Source organism: Belonocnema kinseyi, chromosome 2 (assembly GCF_010883055.1).
Source record: "Belonocnema kinseyi isolate 2016_QV_RU_SX_M_011 chromosome 2, B_treatae_v1, whole genome shotgun sequence".
In the NCBI taxonomy this organism is placed as follows: domain Eukaryota; kingdom Metazoa; phylum Arthropoda; class Insecta; order Hymenoptera; family Cynipidae; genus Belonocnema; species Belonocnema kinseyi.
The window spans coordinates 63,732,526-63,753,836 of record NC_046658.1 but is presented as its reverse complement, the minus strand read 5'-3'; the positions used below and the strand labels follow the sequence as shown (position 1 = coordinate 63,753,836).

At 30.6% G+C, this 21,311-nt stretch overlaps 1 protein-coding gene across 1 annotated transcript; it reads right to left on the bottom strand.

The window, feature by feature from the left end:
• Window positions 1-5,273: 5,273 nt before the first annotated feature.
• LOC117168216 lies at window positions 5,274-16,540 on the bottom strand. The gene is made up of 4 exons (XM_033353698.1): window positions 15,433-16,540; window positions 15,116-15,348; window positions 9,074-10,017; window positions 5,274-6,188 (listed from the first exon to the last, which is right to left on the bottom strand). The coding sequence occupies exons 1-4, from the start codon at window positions 16,088-16,090 to the stop codon at window positions 6,050-6,052; spliced, it is 1,974 nt and encodes a 657-aa protein (XP_033209589.1). The 5' UTR covers window positions 16,091-16,540; the 3' UTR covers window positions 5,274-6,049.
• Window positions 16,541-21,311: the final 4,771 nt, after the last annotated feature.

Below are 21,311 nucleotides of genomic sequence, written 5' to 3'. Positions count from 1 at the left end.
TTTGTAATTAGGTGAGAATACGAGTTTTCCGATCGTGTTCTATAAATAGATGGAGCCCTTTGGAATTTATTTATTCCCTCAGAGCAAAATTCTTTGGGTGTCAGATAATTACTTTGTAGAAGGAAACGAATTTTTTGACCCCGTGAGCCACAGAGAATTTTTTGTACCAAATTTCAGTTTATGGTAAAATGAAAACCCAATTTTTCTAATAGTGGTCTATTAAGGGATACAGCTTAAAAAATTTCTTTTTATTTAAAATAGGGTATCTTAGACTTCCATATAATCACCTTTTTAGAGAAAACAAAATTTTCTACGTGATTGGAACAACAAGGAATTTTTTTTATTTTAAAGTTTGTGGTAAGGTTGCAATCTCAATTGTATGATCTTGGCCTAAAAATGACTACAGCTTCTTAGAAGTTTTTTTTTGTTTGAAATAAAGTTTTTTTGGCTTTCAGATAGTTACTTCTTTGAAGGAATCGAAATTTCGGACGTCCTAGGAGCAACAGCAATTTTTTGTTTAGAAAATTTCGTGCGTCGATCCACTTTAGACTAATGAAAATAGGATAATCGTTAGAATACCCGCCCTTATTTAAATGTGCTTATATGAATGAATTTAAACAAAAAAAACTACTAATAAATAGTGCAGGATAAAGCGCAAACGATACCGAAACGTATTTGTAAATCTAAGTTCCTGCAATTTAGGGGATTATATTTCTGAGTAAGTAAAACAGGTGATACAATATTTGCAAGGAATGATAAGCTTTTGAGGTGCGGAGTGCCTGCTTATTGATTTTTTTGGTAATAGTTACGATAGATTAAACTACAGCCTTTTAAATTTCAATTCAAGTATGTATTATCGATAAATTGATTGTCTTCGTGAATAAAGCGGAAACATAAAGATTCGCCACAATATTTTAAGAGTGTTGGTTAAATCCGACTTTGAATTTTTTTTTGATAGGTGAGGTAAATGCGCCAGTCTTCGTCAATGCATAGGTTTTCGGCAGATGGGCAGTATTTTACATATAGGATGCTTTTGTGCTCGTCGTTCTCAACAAAAATGTTTTTCCTCAACGCCATTGCCGATCACTCACATGTCAAAGAACCGATAACTAAAGCAGTCAGATATCTGACTTGCCGATAACCCATGCATTCTCGTATTTATAACTTTGAACTTCTTATCATATTCATTCTAATAGGATATGTTTAATATAGATTTTGAAGCATTTGAAATCTGAAATTCGTCCTTAGCTTCCGATAACTGGCACACTTATTTTACAGCACTGACTCAATATATATTTTTTTCGAAGGATTTGAGAACTTTTTTGGAGGAAATCATTATTTGCATGAAAAATATTAATTTTGCAAAAAAGAGAAATTAGTGGGTAGCAGACGACAGCATTTGAACGGTGAGAATCGTTCGCAAATTTATTTTTCTACTAAAAATTCTGACATCATAGAAGAACTCTCGAACCCAACAACGTTTTCGAAGGGTCACGTTTTGATGATCTAATAATATTTTTAGGTAAATAACCTGCACAATTTAAAATTAGAATTCAAATAATTTTTTTTATAAATAAATAAATGTTACTAAAAAAATTTCCATTTTGTCTATGATGAAATCTCCTAAGTTTCAAAGAGTAACAATAGTTAAAGATGCTCCAACATTATGTAATAAACAGGACAATTTATTATACACAAATTATTTGTTAAAAGAATTTTTTCTAAGGTTTCCATAAGTTTACGTTTTTTAAGTTACATTGCAAGAAATTTCGATAAAAACAATATAATGATGAAGAAATGTCTTCGTGAGATTATTATTGTTAACATTATAAATAAATTTAATAGAAAAATGCATTAATCAGGCATTTTTTTACTTCTGCAACATTTTCGACAACTTTTTCGTTGAAAATACCCAAATAATGCATATGCTTACTAAATTTGTTCAGAACATCATAGAATTTATTAACTAAGTGTGATTCTTAATGAAATTTTCATTAAACTCCCAATTTAAAAGACAGACATAAAAAAATTCCTATTGACAGATGCCCAAATAATGCATTTATTTGTTAAATTCATTTTAAAAATCATAAAATTTATCAACTAATCATGAATTTTGCTGAATTTATAATGAAGATCCACATAAAAAGTATAAAGTCGAAAAAAATAATTTTTTCGTTAATTAATTTAATGCAAACGTGGATTTTTTAAATTAAATTTGTTTAAAAAATCATAAAATTTATTAAAAATAAAAAATTTGTCTTGAATAATCATGAAGTTCATAATTTAAAAAGTTGACATCGAAAAAATGAATTTTTATTCAGACAAATAACTGATAAGTGCATTTTTTCATTAAATTACTTAAATTGTTATGAAGTTCCCAATTTAAAGGACTGGTACTCAAAAAAATAATTTTCTTTTGCCGATAAATGCCCGAATAATGCATTTGTTTATTACATTTTTTTTAAATAATAAGTTTAATCAGCAAATTATGAATTTTGCTAAAATTATCATGAAGCTCCTTATTAAAAAAAATGGTCATAGAAAAAAGCTAATTTTTCTTTTGAAAAATTCATGATTAATGCATTTGTTTATTAAATTTGTTTGTAATTTCAACAATAATAATCTTACGAAGAAATTTCTTCATCATCATGTTGTTTTTATCAAAATTTCTTCCAATATAACTTTAAAAACGTAAAACTATGGAAAGTGGTAAAAAACATTCTTTGAACAAATAATTTGTTTATAAATTTCTTTGTTTATTATATAATTTTGGAACATCTTTGACTAATAATACCCTATGGAGCATTGTCAATTTCAACCATTTTTCTAATATTGAAGACCACCGGGAGCGTCAAAATATTTTACAGAGTTTTTGTAACCAAACTTCAAGTGTTTCGATAGCAAAGTGTAGAGTGCACGGTAAAAGACACTAAGTTTGATATTCTAGGTATTTTTCGAATTCTTAGCGAGTGGGATTTTTCAAAGCGTTTGAACGTGCGATTATGTATTCCATGATGATGAAAAATGAACATTATATAATAATTTAAAAAAAAACCTTTGAAAACTAATTAAAATTTTTATCATTTTTAAATTGTATACATTGTTTTTAAAATTTAATTGTTCCCGAATGTTGGGACATCATCTCAATAGATGGCCCATGTATGGGATCAAATTTCGGACAGACATGGAATAGCCAAAGGCGTTTGGCCGTTATTATTTATTTATTATTTTGGTTGGCCCGACCAGTGGCGCACAAAGTTGGATCGACCGTCCGACGGTTGGCCAGACCGTGGGCCGACGGTCAATTCGCACCTGGAAAAAAGATTTCAAACGAAAAAATAATAATAATGTTACATCAGCGCATAAACAATTGATAACAGTGTAATTGCAGGACTTGCCATCGGCTTATTCTGCATGTTCCAAGATCACCAGCAATCGCCTATTTTAAGAGCAGGTATCAGAAATAGCGTTCGTAGCTTATAATTTCAGATCGTTAGTGCTTTTTCTTGAGAATTTGAAAGAATTTTTTGCTTAGTTTAAAGTTTAGGAATGTTAAAATATTTTTATATTTACCCTCCCGCTCAATAGTTTAAGTTCACCTAAAAAAAAGAAGAAGCTCTTAAAAGTTTTATATCTCACGAACTCACCTCGTAGAAGACTTTTTAAACCTCATTTGAAAAGTTTTAATGTATTTTTAAATTGCTGCAAACAAATTTCTTTAAGATACACAGAGTTCCTTCTGCGCAAATAAACGAATCTTACAAAATCAAAGCCAGTTTTAAAGTACAGTTCAAGAGCTTTAAAATAAGCCCATGCACGTTATTTTAAGTCAATTTTTTATCAAGTTATGGACATTTTTATGAAAAATGGCCATTTTTTGACAATCTATTATTTTGGATAAAGAATTAACAATTCTTTTGACACTTAAAAGGTTTTTCACCAATTTTTTCTTTTAATTAAATTTTGTGTATATACATACAAAAAACGTGTATGCGGGTAAAAATAAAATGATTTCTAAAAATATCATTATCACATATCAAATTCATTCTATATAATAACACAACGTTACAGTATTATTCGTAGCATCAGTCACTTTTAGTTTATAAACGTAACCGCTAATCGTCTTTGTTTACTATACATAGAGACACAATAATATGCTTACCAAACTTTACTGCATATTTGGAAATTTTCTTTTAATTTAAAAATTAACCCTTCGAGAACGCACCTATTTTTCCGATCCCAGAGAACACACTGGGTTAATTAGACCCAATACTTAATACTTAATCCAAAAAAGAAACTTTCTTTCCTTCATCATTTTTTTTTGTAGGATGAATAGTATTAAAAATATAATAGATTGTCAAAAAATGTCAATTTTTCATAAAAATGTCCGTAGCTTGATAAAAAATTGACTTAAAATATCGTTCTTGGGCTTATTTTAAAGCTCTTGAAATGTTCTTTAAAATTGGATTGCATTTTTTAAGATACATATATTTTGGATTACCATGCAAGCGGTCAAAGTCGCGTCTACAATTTTTCAAACTTTCACAACTTCAAGCATGCGCAGAGGGAACTGTGTGTATTGTTAAAAAATGGTTTGTAGCAATTTAAAAGTACATTACAAGAGCTTTCAAATGAGGTTCAAAAGTCTTCTACGATATATAGTTCGCGAGATATAAACTTTCAAGAACTTCTTTTTTTGAGGCGAGCTTAAACTTTTGAGCGGTAAGGTTTAGGCTGTTATATTTACAAATGTCCATGAATGCAACGCGATAAATCTAAAAGGGCTATTTAATTTATTTAATATTTCTCTAATTCTGATAGTATTTAGATATAATATATATTTAACACAAAAAATAAGTTTTAATTTTTATTAACAAATCGCTTTACCCTGTCGTATGTATTTCGAATTTAGCAATTCTTGAGTTAATTAAAACAGTTTTGTTAAGAATAGCTTTTAATCTGTCAAGTTACTAAAGAAGATACTGATTAGTGTATTTTTTAAAACATTACACATTAAATTTGATATATTTTAAGCAATTTATTTACTTATGAATAATACGATAGTCAAACTTCTAAATAGGATTCAGGATTAAGTTATTGCTGTGTATACTCTTTTGCATACACAAACAGCTTTTAAACGGTTTGTAGCTACATTATTCCAATCTACTTTGAATTTGGTCAAAGTATTATATCCAATTAATGAGTCGAATACAACAAAGTTATTTATTCATTTCTTGTACTAACAAATGATTATAGTTAATAATACAATAAAGTATTACAAAAAAATCTCGATTTTATTTATTACAATTAAATGTAAGACAGAAGTATACATTGAACACTCCACAGTAGCATTTTAGTCATTCACAATTTAAAACAACACCCACATTCACTTTAAAAATCTAGCATTCAAACATTTCAAGTGTTCTACAGATTTTGGGTATATGGCAACCGAATGCATACAAATAATTAAAATTAAATAAACAAGATATAAATAAATCAATAAATATCTAATTCGTTAAATAAAGAAGCTTTTTTAGTTATTAAAAGGGCTGATTTACAAAAGACAAACTTTCATCCAGTTCACATTTAACAAACTTATACAATATTTGTGAGAATATTCTCAAGTATAATTTACAGCTTTGACTATTTCAAAGATAATCAACTCATGAATTCACACATTCAATTAATATACATAATTCTTCAATTTACAACAGTCTCACCATACAATAAGCATGACTAAGGTCGACTTTTTCGTCTAAAATATTTTTCCGAGAATTCTCTTCCCTTTAGGAACATTTGTAAAAGAATCAAGAAATATATATTAGATAAATGTTGATTAAAATTAGTTCTTTACAATTGCTTGAAAACCAAACAGATTTAGTTTTGAGCTGTTTATAAACAATTCTTTAGATTCATCATTTAATGTATAATATCAGTTAAATGTACAATTTCAAATCTTACATTAAATTCCTAATTTCGGATATATATTAATTGTTTTGGTTTTGAATATACTTTTCTCGGGGTTTTAAGTAGAAAAAATGGAAAATTTCTATTCCGTGTTGATGTGACATGGATAAGTTCGTAAGCAATCTCCGCCGTCTTGTCCCAACCTTGCTGCATTCAAATAGCGATGAAATCTTTGACTGGAAACTGTGGCCGAATTTCCACGCTTCAACTCTTGAGGATCCCTGAAAAAATTGAATTATATCGTAAATTTCAACGACTAATAGTAAAAAAGAAAGAATGTCAAAATGAATGATTATTTACGATATGATACGATATTTGAACTAAGTAGACTGACAGAAAATGCTCGCAATTTATTTTCATTGATATAGATTCTAAGAAGCCACCAATGCACATTTTCTTTACCATAATTCTCCAATTGGAAGAAAGGATTGAAGTTCAAGAAATATAAAAGGAATAATATTAATATATTTCTAAGTGCATATACATGCAGTAAAATGATTAGATTATAAAATCCCATCTTCATTAGTGAATAGAAATTTCTGACTCAATTACGCATATAAAACTCGAAGATAGGTTTTAATAAGAAAAACGTGTTTTGAGGACGGACACATGTTATTTCGCACACTGGCCTAATTCATTGAAAGCATTCCTCCTACAATCCAAGATGTATGTAAATTTAACTACATTCACATTAACATTATAAAAAAATATTATAATTGTAAAGATGATATCTGATTGATGTTTGAGAAACTATACAGTTAATTAATTGAATGATCCTTTTCTTATTGATACCAACCACTGTTTTCACTTTGAAGTAAACAAATCTTCTTGCACATACCAAGGAAGATTTAAAATAATTTCCGGAGATTGATGAGTAAATCATTTGCTTCTGCACTCACTCGTTTCTTGCTGATTTCGAGATACACTTTAATGCAGTTTGAGGTAACAGTACTTATGAATGCGTGCACTTGAAATGAAGCCAACTGCCTGAGAAAGCTGGAGAACCATTTCAGATTGTGTACCACATTGTTAAGTAAGAAAAATCCTGTGTTTAATTTTTATGTATGTCTAGGTTATAAAAATGAAAGTAAGGACGTTCTTTACAAGTTCAATGTGGGTTTTACTGTCTGGTAGATGCAGAAGAGAAATCGATATTTACAGTTATTTGTAAAGAGAGACAGCTGTGATTTTGTGTTGTTTATGACTTACGTTTTAAATATTTAGAAAGCTGCATTTTAGATGTAACCCTGCATCCTTAAGTGGTTTTTACTAATTATTATATTTATGCTTATTCTGAATTTCAAGTTACTTTTTTATATTAAGTTACTGGACTCATAGGTTATCAGATATTATACATCATTTTAACAATATTGTTATATTTTTAAGGTTTATGTTTCCCTTACAGTAGAAAATAATTTTAGAAATTGGAAACTGTTTTTCAGTTAGACACTTTTCAATATTCTGTTTAATTTAACTTTTATAATAGTCAACATAAGAATCTTTCAGTTTTTAATACTTTCGTTTGCTATTAATAAATTTCAAATGTTACATTGTTTATGCTTCCTATTATAAGTTATTTAACTCTAAATCCAATTAAAAATTTGTCTTCATCGAAAGCTTCCAGATTTTAATTTTTCCACTTTAGAAAGTCAAATTTGAAATTTTTGTACAATTATTACTTATTTTTTGGTTTTCAGTATTATATTTTTAAATCCTTTTTATACGAAATTCTGTATTGTCTTAAATCGAAACATTCTTCAATGTTGAATTTTAGAATTACTTAGATTTAAATTGATCTATTTTTAATTCTTCTAAATACGACTCTTTTTGAAATTATATAAAATTTAGAAACCTCCTATTAAAAATGTTTTAAATTTATATACTTATAAATTAAAATTATTGAATTTTGAATACTTCGAATTCGTTGTCATCTTTTTTTAATATTTAAATATTTGCAGTACACTTAATATGTTGTGACATTCTGAACACGGTTGACTCCAAACTATTTAATTTCCTTTACAACTGATTTAAAAACAATCGTTTTCAATTCTTTAATAAAGATTGCTTTGATATTTAATGTGGGTTCATGAAAACTTATTCTTATCATTCAGAAAAACAATTCTATTTCATGAAAATAATAGAAAATAAACAAAAAATATGTTGGATATTTTACAGATTTGTTCCTTTTAGTTTTAAAATCTTTCATTTGCAATCAAATTAATTTCTTGATTTGAGAAATTTTTAAAGAATTATCCTCAAAATAATTAAGATAAAGTAGGGTAGAGGGAACTTTTTGTCGAGGCGAAGGATAAAATTCTTTCTATTCTTACTTGTTTGGCTTGTGAATTTTATTTTTATGTAGAAGCTTAACTGAGACTCATTTAGTGACTTAAAAAATATAATTGTAGTTTTATATTTTAAGAAATTAACTGTTTCCTCAACCAATGGTCCCTCCTCAATATTTGGTGCCTTCACCCCCAACAGCTACATTTTGCAATCAACTAATTTTGTGGAAAAGAACTGTACCAAAATTTAGGAAAGCACGCTTTAATTGTCATGAGATAAATCATTTTTGTTTCGACAAGGTTTTCCAAACAAGGAACTCTTTTCTTCCTTGAAACGTTTATTAATTCAGAAAATGTAAGATTTTTACCAAAAAATTTGGTTTTTACCTCATTATTTTCTAGCTCATTTAATATTTGGTTCTAACTTACAGAAGGAAATTGCGCTTATTTGCTAATAATAAATTCTCAGTACCTCTCTAAATTATCTATTCAAGCTATTAGTAAACGTAATGCTCCTCCTTTCCAACCATCATGACTTTAAATCACAGAAATGCCATAAGCAGAATTCCAGCCAAACTTAATTACGAGGGAAACGTGCAGACAAAAACTGAATGGAATTTAAGAAAAAATACGCGTGGTGCAGACGCGGCAAGAAATAAAGAAAGAGAGAAGAAGAAGAAGAGTTTGAGAGAGGTGGTGACTCCTCGTGTAGGCTCAATGACCCGATTGAAGCAATTCGGAGCAGCCAGGGCGACGGCCACCTTTCTCCTTATGATCCACAATTCCAGAACCGATCAATGATCGCCTTACACAGCTCTTACCTGGACAGTTCGTTGGACACAAGATTGCTATGTGGCGTGTACACCGTCGGGTTCTTGTACATGCTACAAACAAGCCTCTCTCTGCAATTCTCTTCGAGGAACCTTAGTTGTCTGAAGGTCTCGTCTAGTCTCCCAACAATTGGCCCATAATAGTCATCATCATAGGCTGGACGAGATGCTGGAACTGAGTTCTTAGGTGCGATTTGAACCACTAGTTGACCTTGAACTGGCCTTTGTTGCTGTTGTTGTTGATGTTGCTGTTGTTGTTGATGTTGCTGTTGTTGAGCATAAACTATATAAGGACTTTTTTGTTTAGTCACTGCTCCTTTGAAAGAAGATGGCACATTGATTTGAGGATTTTGCGCAGATTGAAGATTTGATGGAACAGGAGCTGATCCCGCTCCCACTGGTCCTGGTACAAATACTGGTCCTATGTTTTGTCCAATATTTGGTCCTTGCGCAATGGTTTGTCCTGGTTCAATACCCGGTCCAGGACTTATATTTGATACAGGTCCCAAATTAATTCCAGGTACTACTTGTTGAAGACGTTGTTTATTTGCTTTAAGTTCATCGACATAGCCAGAGTAAGCAAGGTTTTGCGCATAAGCAGATACTGATGCATGCTTATCTGGAAAATGAGCAGCAACAGGTCTTGTATTTGACGCATATTGTGGGACATCATATGACCCAGTATAAACTGGCGTCATTGGTGTGGGATTGATTGGACCTAAGTGCTGATTGACATTTTCAAATGGTTCATCATAAGGCTCTATGCCCCACTCTTTTAATTCTTCCATATCCTTTCGGTATTGGATGTGTGGATGAGCATAATCATAGCCATTAAATTCCTCTTCACTATGATGAGGCTGGTGAGGAGGATGGTCAACGTAGATTGGGGCTGGCACGGGGACAGGTACAGGAACATGATGATGGTGATGAGCTATCTGAAACGTGATTAAGATTGATGTTGAGCAATGATATATTGGCATATGAAAAGCGAATTCAGATGAGAAAGATTTACATAGTAGAATTTCGTTTTTTAAATTCGGATAACGGTTTTATATTCTCTTTTTAATTATACCTGTTTGGACTAGTGAGACATGTAAATGTGTCAGGAGGTCCGAGATTATCAATTCGGATTTTATAATGTAAAAGAGCTATCAATCAATATATGTTTAAAGTTTTATTCAGAACAATTTATACGTGTCCAATTAATCTCTAAATACATACTATGGCTATTAAGGGCAGGACCAGGCGTTAGCGTGACCAATTCTTTTCAACGAACTCTCCCGTAAGCTATGAACTCAAATCAATTTGTCATACACATATACATACAGACAGTCTAGACGTAAATAAGAGAAAAGAATGTCTATCTGGTATGAAGAACTCTATCGACTTGATAGTTCATGAATAAGGTTGTTATCAGATTTATAGTGCCGTGACCGTTTGATACATGCTTCTAGAGGTCCTTTAAAAATTACGTAAAAATTTTCATGTCATTTTTAAACCCAGTTCAAACGATTTTTCTGGAAGCAGATTTTCAAATAGAAAGACCAAATACTTCATTCTAGTGAAAATCAGAAAAAGAAGTTAGAAAAATAAAGCAGTCACGAGCCCCCCTCACAAGCCAACTAAATGCTGTGGTAATACTAGAAGGACGAATAAAGATGTAGATCTTTTGTATATTCAACTTTAAAATTAAAGAATATTAATGTCGTAACATCGTAAGGAATTTCAAGAGAGAAATCTCTCAGTGTACGTAAGAGATAAGCATTCCGGTCGTAACTGTTTATTTAAAAATGGCTATTTGGACTTCAGTGCCTAAGAGGCAAGAAAAGGTCTAAAATTAATTATTACTGTTGAAGAAGCAATAATGGTCCAAACTCAATTTCCGCAACAAATACTTCGGTTTCTCTTTTAAAATTTCTTATAACTTTACTAAAGAATTAATTAAAACTTTGAAATGCTGTGTAAAATTGACAAAAATAGAGACACTTCTCGTCATAACGAACAGGAATACAGATGTACTTAAAAAACAGTATTTGGGGTCGTCATTGTTTACTTGTGTCCAGCAGTACACAAAAACCTGGAATATATAATGATATTATTATTATTTCAATTACAACTTTAAGCCATTTCTCTTTCGGACAGGCGCGACTCACTCGGTGGCGAATGAATTAATTATGACGAAGGGATATAAAAATTTTAGATTAATCCAAAATTCTCGTTTTATTTATTTAAGTAACACGTTTGTTCCGCAACAATGGTCCGGCCCAGGTCGCTGATCAATCTTTCTAACAATCACCCAAAGTGAAGATCCTCACAAAGCCGTTATGTGAGGTCCGCCACTTGGGTCCATTAGTGTCCAAGGTCTTTTGTTTCAGGCGTCCATCACTCTACTGATACTCTTTTTATTAACTATTCTTTTGTATTTGGTACGATAATCGCCTTTTCAAACCGTCTGGGACGTCTCCCATCTCTAAACGTAAAGTTATCAATTCGCACAGTTTATGTGTTATGTACTCGCGATTGTGTTTAGGCATTTCAGCATTCATACTGCTTCCCCCCGGCAGCCTTACCGTTTTTCAAGTTTTTAATTATATCCCTAACCTCAGTGACACAGACTTTCTCAATTAAGTTTTCCAACGTATCGTATTTTACATCGCAGTTGTGGTGCCCTATAACTGTATCTCCAAATTGTCTCCTAAAATAGTCTCTGAAAGCATCTAGTATCCCGTCTGCATCATATAGCATTTCCCCATTACTATTTCTCATGTTGACAAATTCTGTACTTTTATATCCCTTCATTTTTTAAGAAATTTGAATAATTAATCAATGATAATCACACAGTCTTTTTTACGAAGGTAATGTCCGTTTCCTATTGGTGATGTATTAATTATCAATGGAACTAGCTTTTTCGAATGCAGAAATAAGTGTTAAGATTCGTTCATTTTAAAGTTGAGTATACAACTTGTAAGCTCTAAAAAGGCTAAAGATGCAGGTAAAATTATTGACCGAAATCATTTCAAATCAGGCAGGAACTCTATGCTGAAGTCACACAATCATTTGTTACACAAATATGTTGGTTTTTAAGATTTGATCAATTTTGTTTTGGCAGTTATGGGCAATTGAGTTTTAAAAATTGAAAACGCGAATTTAAAAAGATAGTCTTCTCTGTGCCCGCACCTCAGAGATAAGAAAGAATGTTTTTTGTCTGAAAAACGGAGATTCAAATCTCTTGCTAAAAAGATACACGATACGAGAAAAAGTCAGAAGCTCAGAATTCTTTCTCTGAAAAAGTGCTAGAAAAATATCTCTGGACACTTTCTGCTATCTCGCGTTATTTTCAAATTTTTGTGAAAATATGTGTAAAGTTCTTCAAAATTGATTCTCTTTAGCAATACAATTTTATGTTGGTATGAAAAACCAAAAAGGATATAATTAAAGTATTTTAAGAAGATACCAATCAAAAAATAATAAAGCAAGATAGAAAACACATAGAGTAACTATTACACAGGCCGACAAGATTTGTACCCAGAAACCAGAATATACATTTTCGAAGGTTTTTTGTATGTTGAATCCGAATCTGAGGTTTGAATTTCTCAATTGGCTCTGGTTTTCGAGATATCCCAAACTAAAAGTGCTAAAATAGCTTATTTTGCCTATATTTGAGGTTATGTAGCATCGAATTTTTTCATTCACACAAAAAACCATAAACGCTATTTTAAAGTGTCAGTCTCGTCCTTTCGAATGCCGTTAGTTTTCATAAAATATCTTTTGTTTCTGCTAAGATATCGCATTTTGAAATTTCCTTTTCGTGAGTTTACCTCTGTTTAAGACAAAAATGGCTGTTTTTGCACTTCTAGGTTAGGATATCTCGGCAACCAGAGCCAATTAAGAAATCTGGACCTCAGATTCGGATTCAGCATGCCAAAAACTTTCGGAAAATTATATTCTGGTTTCTGGGTCAGAGGGTCGACCTGATTTTGTCAGTCTGTGTTATTTTAAAAATACCACCTTTAAAGGGAGAGGTTTGATCTAGGAGTTGTTCAAACTTCCAGTTATTTTTTTCTTTGTTTTTTGTAACATCATAAAATTATATTGTTCAACAAATAAATTTCAAACGATTTCATCGATGTGTTTCGCGAAATACACTTATCACGTTAGGAAAAATATAGAAAAACATTAGGGGAAAAATGTAATTTTGTCAATTTTCAACTTTTTAAAATACGTATCGCTTGATTCCCTTTGAGAAACAATATATTTGAGTGGCAAAGGATTCTATAATCTCAGATTGGACTGCCTTGCCGATTTGAAATGAATTCAGTCAATAGTTTTGACTAAATTAGAAAACATTTAACTGAATAAAAATTTCTGTCACTTCCAAAGCGTATAAGGTAAACCTAAAGTAGAAAAATATCTTGGCTTCATCCTAATTAAATAATTATATGTGGGGGAGACCATTCTACAGTAGATAATGATCTTACAGTAGATAATAATTCATTTAAAGCACAAATATAAGTGCAATAATCCATTATAATTTTAATAGATTTCCACATGTCATGTCTTAACTATTTATCATATTAAATTAATTATTTCACATGGATAAGTATTTTAAATTAATGATTATATACTCTAGGATTGTCTACTGTAGGGTGGTCCTTACTACCCGCGTAAGTCACATGCGCAACAGAGACGAGTTTCTAACTTAATGCTTTGTATTTTTTTAGAAAATTATGCATCTTTAATTTAAATTTTTGTTTTGATCCATCACAAGTGGATTAAATATTAAACAGAGTATCTCTTCATTTTTTACCTCAAATCGTATTCATATTATTTACGATAGAGAAGTTGTTTTTGAAAATAATATAGAAAGTTTAATTTTTATTTCTAGTCTTGATAACGAAGTTTTCATAACCTTGAATCTAATATTGGATAAAAAATGATCGATTATGTTAATAAATTTAATATAAAATAAATAAAGTAGTTAATATGAAAGAAACTCGCATGTGAAATACAGGACTTAAATCACAAGTAAACAATATATAAATGAAATATTTGTAGCCTTATGTATTTTTATAGGCTCTATAAACTTTTGTTCTAAATTAGAATCAATTAAAATATAGAGTTAGACAATTTAATTTTGAAAGGAAAGCAATTCATTTAAAATAATTTTTTTAACATACTCATTTACTATTTTGATGCGTTAATATTTAAATGGTATTTAACGTCTATCATTAAATAATACATGTTATGAAAATTAAACGTCTTATGCCTTATTTTCACATAATAAAAAACTCGCTAACTTCTCTTGTGTCAATATGCCTAAATAAATGGAAATTACACATACACACACATCTTCATGTTAAAAAATAATCATAAAATATAATACTCTAATAAAATAATTGTCTCAATTCAGAGTAATTGTTATATTTCATAATAAATAAATATGGTCGATTATTAGATTCAGAAAAAAACGGTGTACTGTTTGTTTTAAAATTCAGTTAAGTGCAATAAGCTTGTTCAGTACTAGTAATGCAACGATAAACTATTAAATAAAAATGTTCAATTATAGTTAATGAACATGAACCTGATTCAAAGCATAAATAATCTACTAAGAATGAAGTTGATAATAATAAATTAATATGCAATACTATATACGGGTATATAAAACGTAATATTTCTATGCAATGAATAATGAAAGTAAAATTGTGTAGTAGAATCTCTGGAAGGGATTTTAACTATAAAAACAAAAATTAACAAGTACAAAAAAAGTTGTATTGAATTTATATCAGCACTTAAAAATCTGTAAGGTCAAAATATTTATCTGTGCTACTTTTTTCACCTTGCTCTTCTCCATTATAAATAAATAGAAGAATTTGAGGTTAATTTCTAAAAAATGTAAATTATTCCACAGTTAATCTTATGTCGGAGAAAACGTAGTTTTAAATTCCACATTCGCCTCCTGAAATCTAGTCCACAGACCCAAAATACGAGACTGTTATACTAATCTAAAATATGCCTCTGACCCTCTTTTTTTACCTGATGGTGGTGATGATAGAGTTTGGGAGATTTGCTGCTGTAATAACTCGAGCACAATTTAAATACGTGAGCAAAAGCAGGCACCATAAACAGCAGCAACTTCAAAAACAACTTTTTCGCAGTTCCAATTCCAAAAAGAAACGGTATAACGAACATGAACTTCAATTTAATGAGTTTAATTATAAGAAGTAATGCCAAGAAGCTCATCAGTAATTTGTTCTGTATCATCTTTCCTGTAAAAATAAAAAATACGTTAGTGTATAGAATCATAAAAAATAATAAAAAATAAGGTAACAAGCAGAATATAAATATCTTACTGATTTTTTTGAAAAAGAGTCGTCCTTGGCTTTCGACAGCCCTCTGTCCAAAATCGACTCTAATGAGAGCCCCATTTTCGTCAATTTCTCTAGGGCTAATTTTAAAACTAGCTCCTTCGAAAAAAAATTCAGGGAGTTGAATTTCATAATCTCGGGTAGCCAAAAACTTGACTGTCTTTTTTCGAAGAGCACTTGTCACTTCCTCCAATGGAGACGTAGCTTCATCCTCTAATCCACGACTTTGCTCTTCATTTTCACAATCACTTTCATCTTTCTTAGTTGTCCATTTTTCCCAGTCACCCTCGTTTGAATTTTCAACAAGATTTTCGTCCACACTACTCTTACTTTCGTGCCTCACACAACTTTGATAATTCAAACTATTTTTCTTCAAAACTAAACCATCAAAGACGGTTATGTTATCACGTTCTGTAAACGTATTGTCCAAATAGGTGTAGGCATTTTTTTGAATACATGAGAAAGTTATCTTCTTCTTACAGTCTCTCATAAGTCCATTCCAGAGCTCATTTCCGGTTTCATTGACCGGCAAATTGTGAACATCGAAGAGCTTCGCGTAAGACTTGAGTTTCTCAAAACTAAAGAATTGGGAACTCGCGAACGTGACCGAGATACACAGCAAGAGGAACGTCTGCTTGTACATTTTAACTCGTTTATTTACCAGTAATTATTGATTCAATTAAAATTGCTCATAGAGTAAGCTAGATACTTAATTACAGTATGTGTTAAGAGATAAAAATTTGTTAATTCACATTATCGAATACAGAATTTTGAAACTAAGATAAAGAATCTAGATGAAAATTAACATTGTAAAAGTTTCTTTATTTGTTTCAAAGAAATATTATTAGGCTTCATCTTCAGATTAAGTGGATTAGCAATGTAGATTTTGTCGTTCCAGATGATATGATTATCATTTCGAAATCACTAACACCTACTTCCTGTGGCTGATCACAGACTTGAATAATTAACGGACCTTTCATGTCCCACAATGTTCACACACGCACACACATTTTTTTTGGTAAAAGGTCTAAGATAAAATCGTCCCAACCACGTCACCGGAACATCACCGGCTGCACATTATGCGGAGATGCTCTCTCTGCGATCTCGACTTGAGAACTAAGTTAACAAGACTTCGGACTCCGGAGTTACAATTCACCTGGTGCGTCAAGTGTGTCAAAGAACCTCCTACTCTTTCAGCGTCCAGCTAAGGAAGGTCATTATGATTTTCTTCTTCGTCTTTTCTTCTGCTTCTAATGCTTCTATTCCCCTCTCTTTGTATCTGTTTCTTTTTGTTTTACGAATTACGATTTATTATTGTTTAAAGCGTGCAGATCCTATGAAGCACCTGATTTTGCGAAGTAGTCTAGGATGTTTATTACACCTGTAAAATGAAACGTTTATTATAGTTGAAGGGTGAAAGACAGATTTTAAATTTTAATTTTGACAAGATGATTTGAGCAGGGATTGAAGATGTGTTAAAGGCAAGACAAATGTTGAGAATAAGTACACATGGTATGATACATGGGTTAGAGGTAGAGATGCTTCAAAATAAAATAAACACTGGCATTTTTGGGTTACATAAAAATCTTTTAATATCCTTAGGTATTATTTGTGTCGAACAGGGTAGCAATTAACAAGAAGTGTGGAAGCTTTTCTGACTACAGGCCAAATTAAACAGTAGTCCGAAAAACTTCCACACTTCTTACTACAAACCTTTTTTTGTCAAAAGAAAAAAAAATTATAAAATTTTCAAAACAGCGTATGTTTTTTTATATTCATAATATATAAATTTATATTATTTTTCAAGCTTGGTCTATGTCCGCATCCAAACTTTTCTCACATACAAACGCCAGTCTTTTGTTATTGGGACCGCTGAAAACAGAATCCCTTACACTTGGTACCTTCTTCAAAGCCGATGTCAAGTTTCTTATCTTCCTAAAAGAGTTCTTAAAACGTTATCTGTCTTTTTTCTGAGCGAGATAAGGGAGAATGCAGGGACAAAGTAATTTAATTCAATTTACAATTAGTTATTAGCATTGGCTATTTGATTATTGATGGATGTTGATATAATTGCGTGCGCCGGTTAAAAAAATTAATGAGCACTGTAATTTTTATAGAGACATTCAAATTCAGTGTGACCGCGTGGCTGAACTATTCACATGCAACCACCGATCAGTGGGTCGAAATAAAAAACAAAGTTCAAAAATAATTTTTGAAAAGCAATTCTGCACCTACTTTAAATTTCGTTCAAAAAAATTAGAATTGATATGTGATTACGTGCAAGCGATTTTTGGTTTATTATTGTGTAAAATCTGATGTGAACGCAAACAGCAAAAAATATCGATTCTTTCATTTTTTATCTATCTTTTTGTACAAAAAATTGCCAACACTCAGTATCTCCTGAATTTGATGCGCAATGCTGGGTAGTAGCAAAAAATGTATAATAAGTGATGTTATTTGTTATAAACAAATTATAATATCACATACTGAAATTGTGGATTGTTGGTTTTAAACTAATAGTTTGATGATATTGATCCTATTTTTTATTTGTACAAATAAATTATATAAAAATAAATACTCCAGACATGTATATGCAGAGAGAAATAGTATTTAAAATTTATTTCCCTGAATTATATTGCCAGTGACGTTTAGTTGTTTGCTTATAAAATTATCAAATGATATCAATTGAAAAATTTCCATCACTAACAATTAGGGGAAACATTATTTGACCATAAGTAAGATAAAAAGTGACTTAATTCTGCTTTTAATAATCCAGGCTCGGAATTATTTACAAAAAAAACAAATAAATTATATTGAATGCTGAATTTTCATATTAATACATAATAATTTGAATTGACAATGGTAAAGAATCGTAAAAGCAATAATATGTTACTATTGACAACATCGATCATGTAATTTTATTTGTATAATTTGTTTTCGAATTCAAACAATAAAATCAATTGACAACTTTTTATGATCAGGTATACTTTGTGGATAAACTAAAGTAATTTTATTACCAACGTATCATCTAAAAAATGAAAAATCCATTATGATAACTATTTGATATTATATTTTATTCAAAACAAATAATGTTTGAAAAAGATGATTTAAATTAAATAATGTATAATGAGGTTTCGAAGCATTTTTTGCCTTTATGCACCATAAAGCATCCAATTCCAGAGACACGGAACGTATTAACATTTTTTTATATGATAGAAGAAAAAGGAAAGAATCGAGATTTATTCGCTATTTTAATTAATGTTAAATGTTAAGCAAAATCAATTTAAAATTTACTTGCACATATTAATTCTAAATTTAATAATAAATTGTTATAAAAACAGAATCTTAAATACGGTTAAGAATTGCGTTTAAAAATACATTGCAAATTTTGTTTTCTTATTTCGCCCCAACGTGTTTTTATAAAAAAATTTAAACAGCGATTTTTAAACCCTTCACTGTCAGTGACACATATGTGGGGAAAAAAGTCTTGTCACTTTTGAATCATGATACATATGTGGGCATCTCAAAATAAAATTATTTAACGGGATCCGATTTGATTTTGCTTCGCTTTATTGGGGGTTTTGCGGCGCTGAATTCAAATCTGATATTGGATTTTCAAAAGTCAACATGACGGACACGAATTGTTAAAAATGTTTTGACCTTGATAAAATTGGCGAGAATTAGATTTTTGCGGTCGATGAATTAAAATCTGATGTTATTTTTAAATTCAAAAATGGCAGATCCAATATGGCAGACATACTTAATTGAAATATTTGGACCTTGATAAAATTACTAATAATTAAGTGTTCGAGGTAGCTGATTTCAAATTTTGATATTCGATTTTTGATATTCAAAATATAGCGCATTCAGTATGGTGGACATGAATTATTATAAAAAACGTTTTGACCTTGATGCAATTAGGTATAACTAGGTTTTTTGGGTCACTGATTTCAAATCTGATGTTTCGTTTAGAAAATTCAGAATGGTGTGATGAATGATACTCAGTTTTAGATCTTATTGGATCCTTTATATTAAATTTTATAATTCCGATATCAGATTTGAAATGAGCGACCCCAAAAACCTATGTATCATCAATTTATCGAGATGCAAAGATTTTTAATATTTCATGTCGGCCATATTGGAGCCGCCATTTGGAATTTTAAAATCTAACATTATATTTGAATTAGGCGACTCCAAAAACCTAACTACCACCAATTGTATCCAGATCCAAACATGTTTACTATTTCGAGCCTGTTATATTGGATCCGCCATGTTGAATTTTGAAAGTACATCAGATTTGGACGCAGCGAAGCCAAAAACATCAAACCTACTAATATCACATGATTCTAAAGTAGTTTTTGTCGAAAAAATTTTGGCACAAAATGTTCGTTTTCGCCTGACTTTGAAGGGATTTTTAAAAAAAGTATTTGGCCCTTCTTAAATTTTGGTTTGTTTTGAGATTGCACGAAGTTTGCTAGGTGATCTTATTAACTGTTAATGGGTGTTGTTATTGATTGCTGTAATATATTATTATAATTGATCGATTCTGGTGGTTGTTATTGTCAGTTTCTGGGTGTTATTACTGATGGGTCCCTTCGGTTATTATTAAACGATACTAGAGGTTATTTCTAACTGTTGCTAGGGGTTGCTAGTTTTCCTTTCTGGGCATTAATAATGACTGCTGGCTGTGCTTACTGTCACTGGCTACGCTTTTAATTGACCGATGATATAGGTTGTTGTAAACTTAAGAGAAGGACGTAACGTGTTCTACACTATTGCCAACGTTTGGTTCAGTACAATTTTTCGAGAAGATATTGGTGACATTTTACTATACAGCTTGGCATACATGTTCTGCTGCATTAGAGATACGTTTAACAGATGCTCAGATGAGTCAACCTCCTATGACCTGCAGATTACACCAGAATGTGCTCATTGAAGAGACCAGTTTCCAGTGTAATTATGGGAGGAGGCTAGTTGCGTGTTTGAGATTGAGCTTAAAGCAGATCGAGGTGCCAGTCATCCTTTACAACCAGGATTCTCAGGAAGTCACCTGGTCTTGTACTTACAACTCTCTCATTGAATCGCGTGAGGTAGACTTACAGCATACGCGTGCCTGAGCTCAACACATTGTCATTTGTACTTTAGACGGCAGTAAATACAGTTCATTGACGCCTTTTACGTACAGTTTATTTGTCGCGATTTTCTACGATTATATTAATGTTCACCATCAGGTAGTCCTCAGCTTTTTCCTGCCGTAAACGACTCTATTAATTTTTTTTTTTTTCATTTTGCACATTTCATACACAGTACGTAACAGATTAAAATAAGTTATATTATTATAGCCTATTAATTAAGTAAAAGAGAAGGTCGTTTATTATTATTATTATTATTATTATTATTATTATTATTATTATTGTCCATTATTTCATCCTAACATAGTAACTTATTGAATGCAGAAAGTTGTAACATCCTCTGTGTGATTGTTTCAAATTCTATTATTATTAACAATTTTCTAAATATGTTCTATACTACTTTTTTTCTTTTATTTTTTTTTTTTGAAGAAAACTTTAAATAACTTAAAACCATTGAAAATGAAATAATTTTATTGGAATATATGTCGATTTATTACTTTAGATGGATTAGTTTTTATATGCTATCTTCTGTAATAAAATTTCAGTCACCTTTTATGCTTAATGATTAGAGATGAACTTGACCTACATGCATATAAAGCGGGCAGGGAGTATTATTTTTGAAAGCGTCATGATTGGAAAATGTGATTTTTAAGCAAAATTAAGTTTTAAAAATGACTAAATTGATGTATATTTTTAGTTTAAAATGTAATATTTTATATTGGTAACTGTTTA

What these genes read in the sequence shown, in the direction of transcription:
- LOC117168216 (XM_033353698.1), bottom strand. Translation starts at nt 16,090, where the DNA reads ATGTACAAGCAGACGTTCCTCTTGCTGTGTATCTCGGTCACGTTCGCG. An exon ending in ACTCTTTTTCAAAAAAATCA is followed by an intron (nt 15,349 to 15,432) that starts GTAAGATATTTA and finishes TTATTTTTACAG; the next exon opens with GAAAGATGATACAGAACAAA. An exon ending in GTGTCCAACGAACTGTCCAG is followed by an intron (nt 6,189 to 9,073) that starts GTAAGAGCTGTG and finishes CAATTTTTTCAG; the next exon opens with GGATCCTCAAGAGTTGAAGC.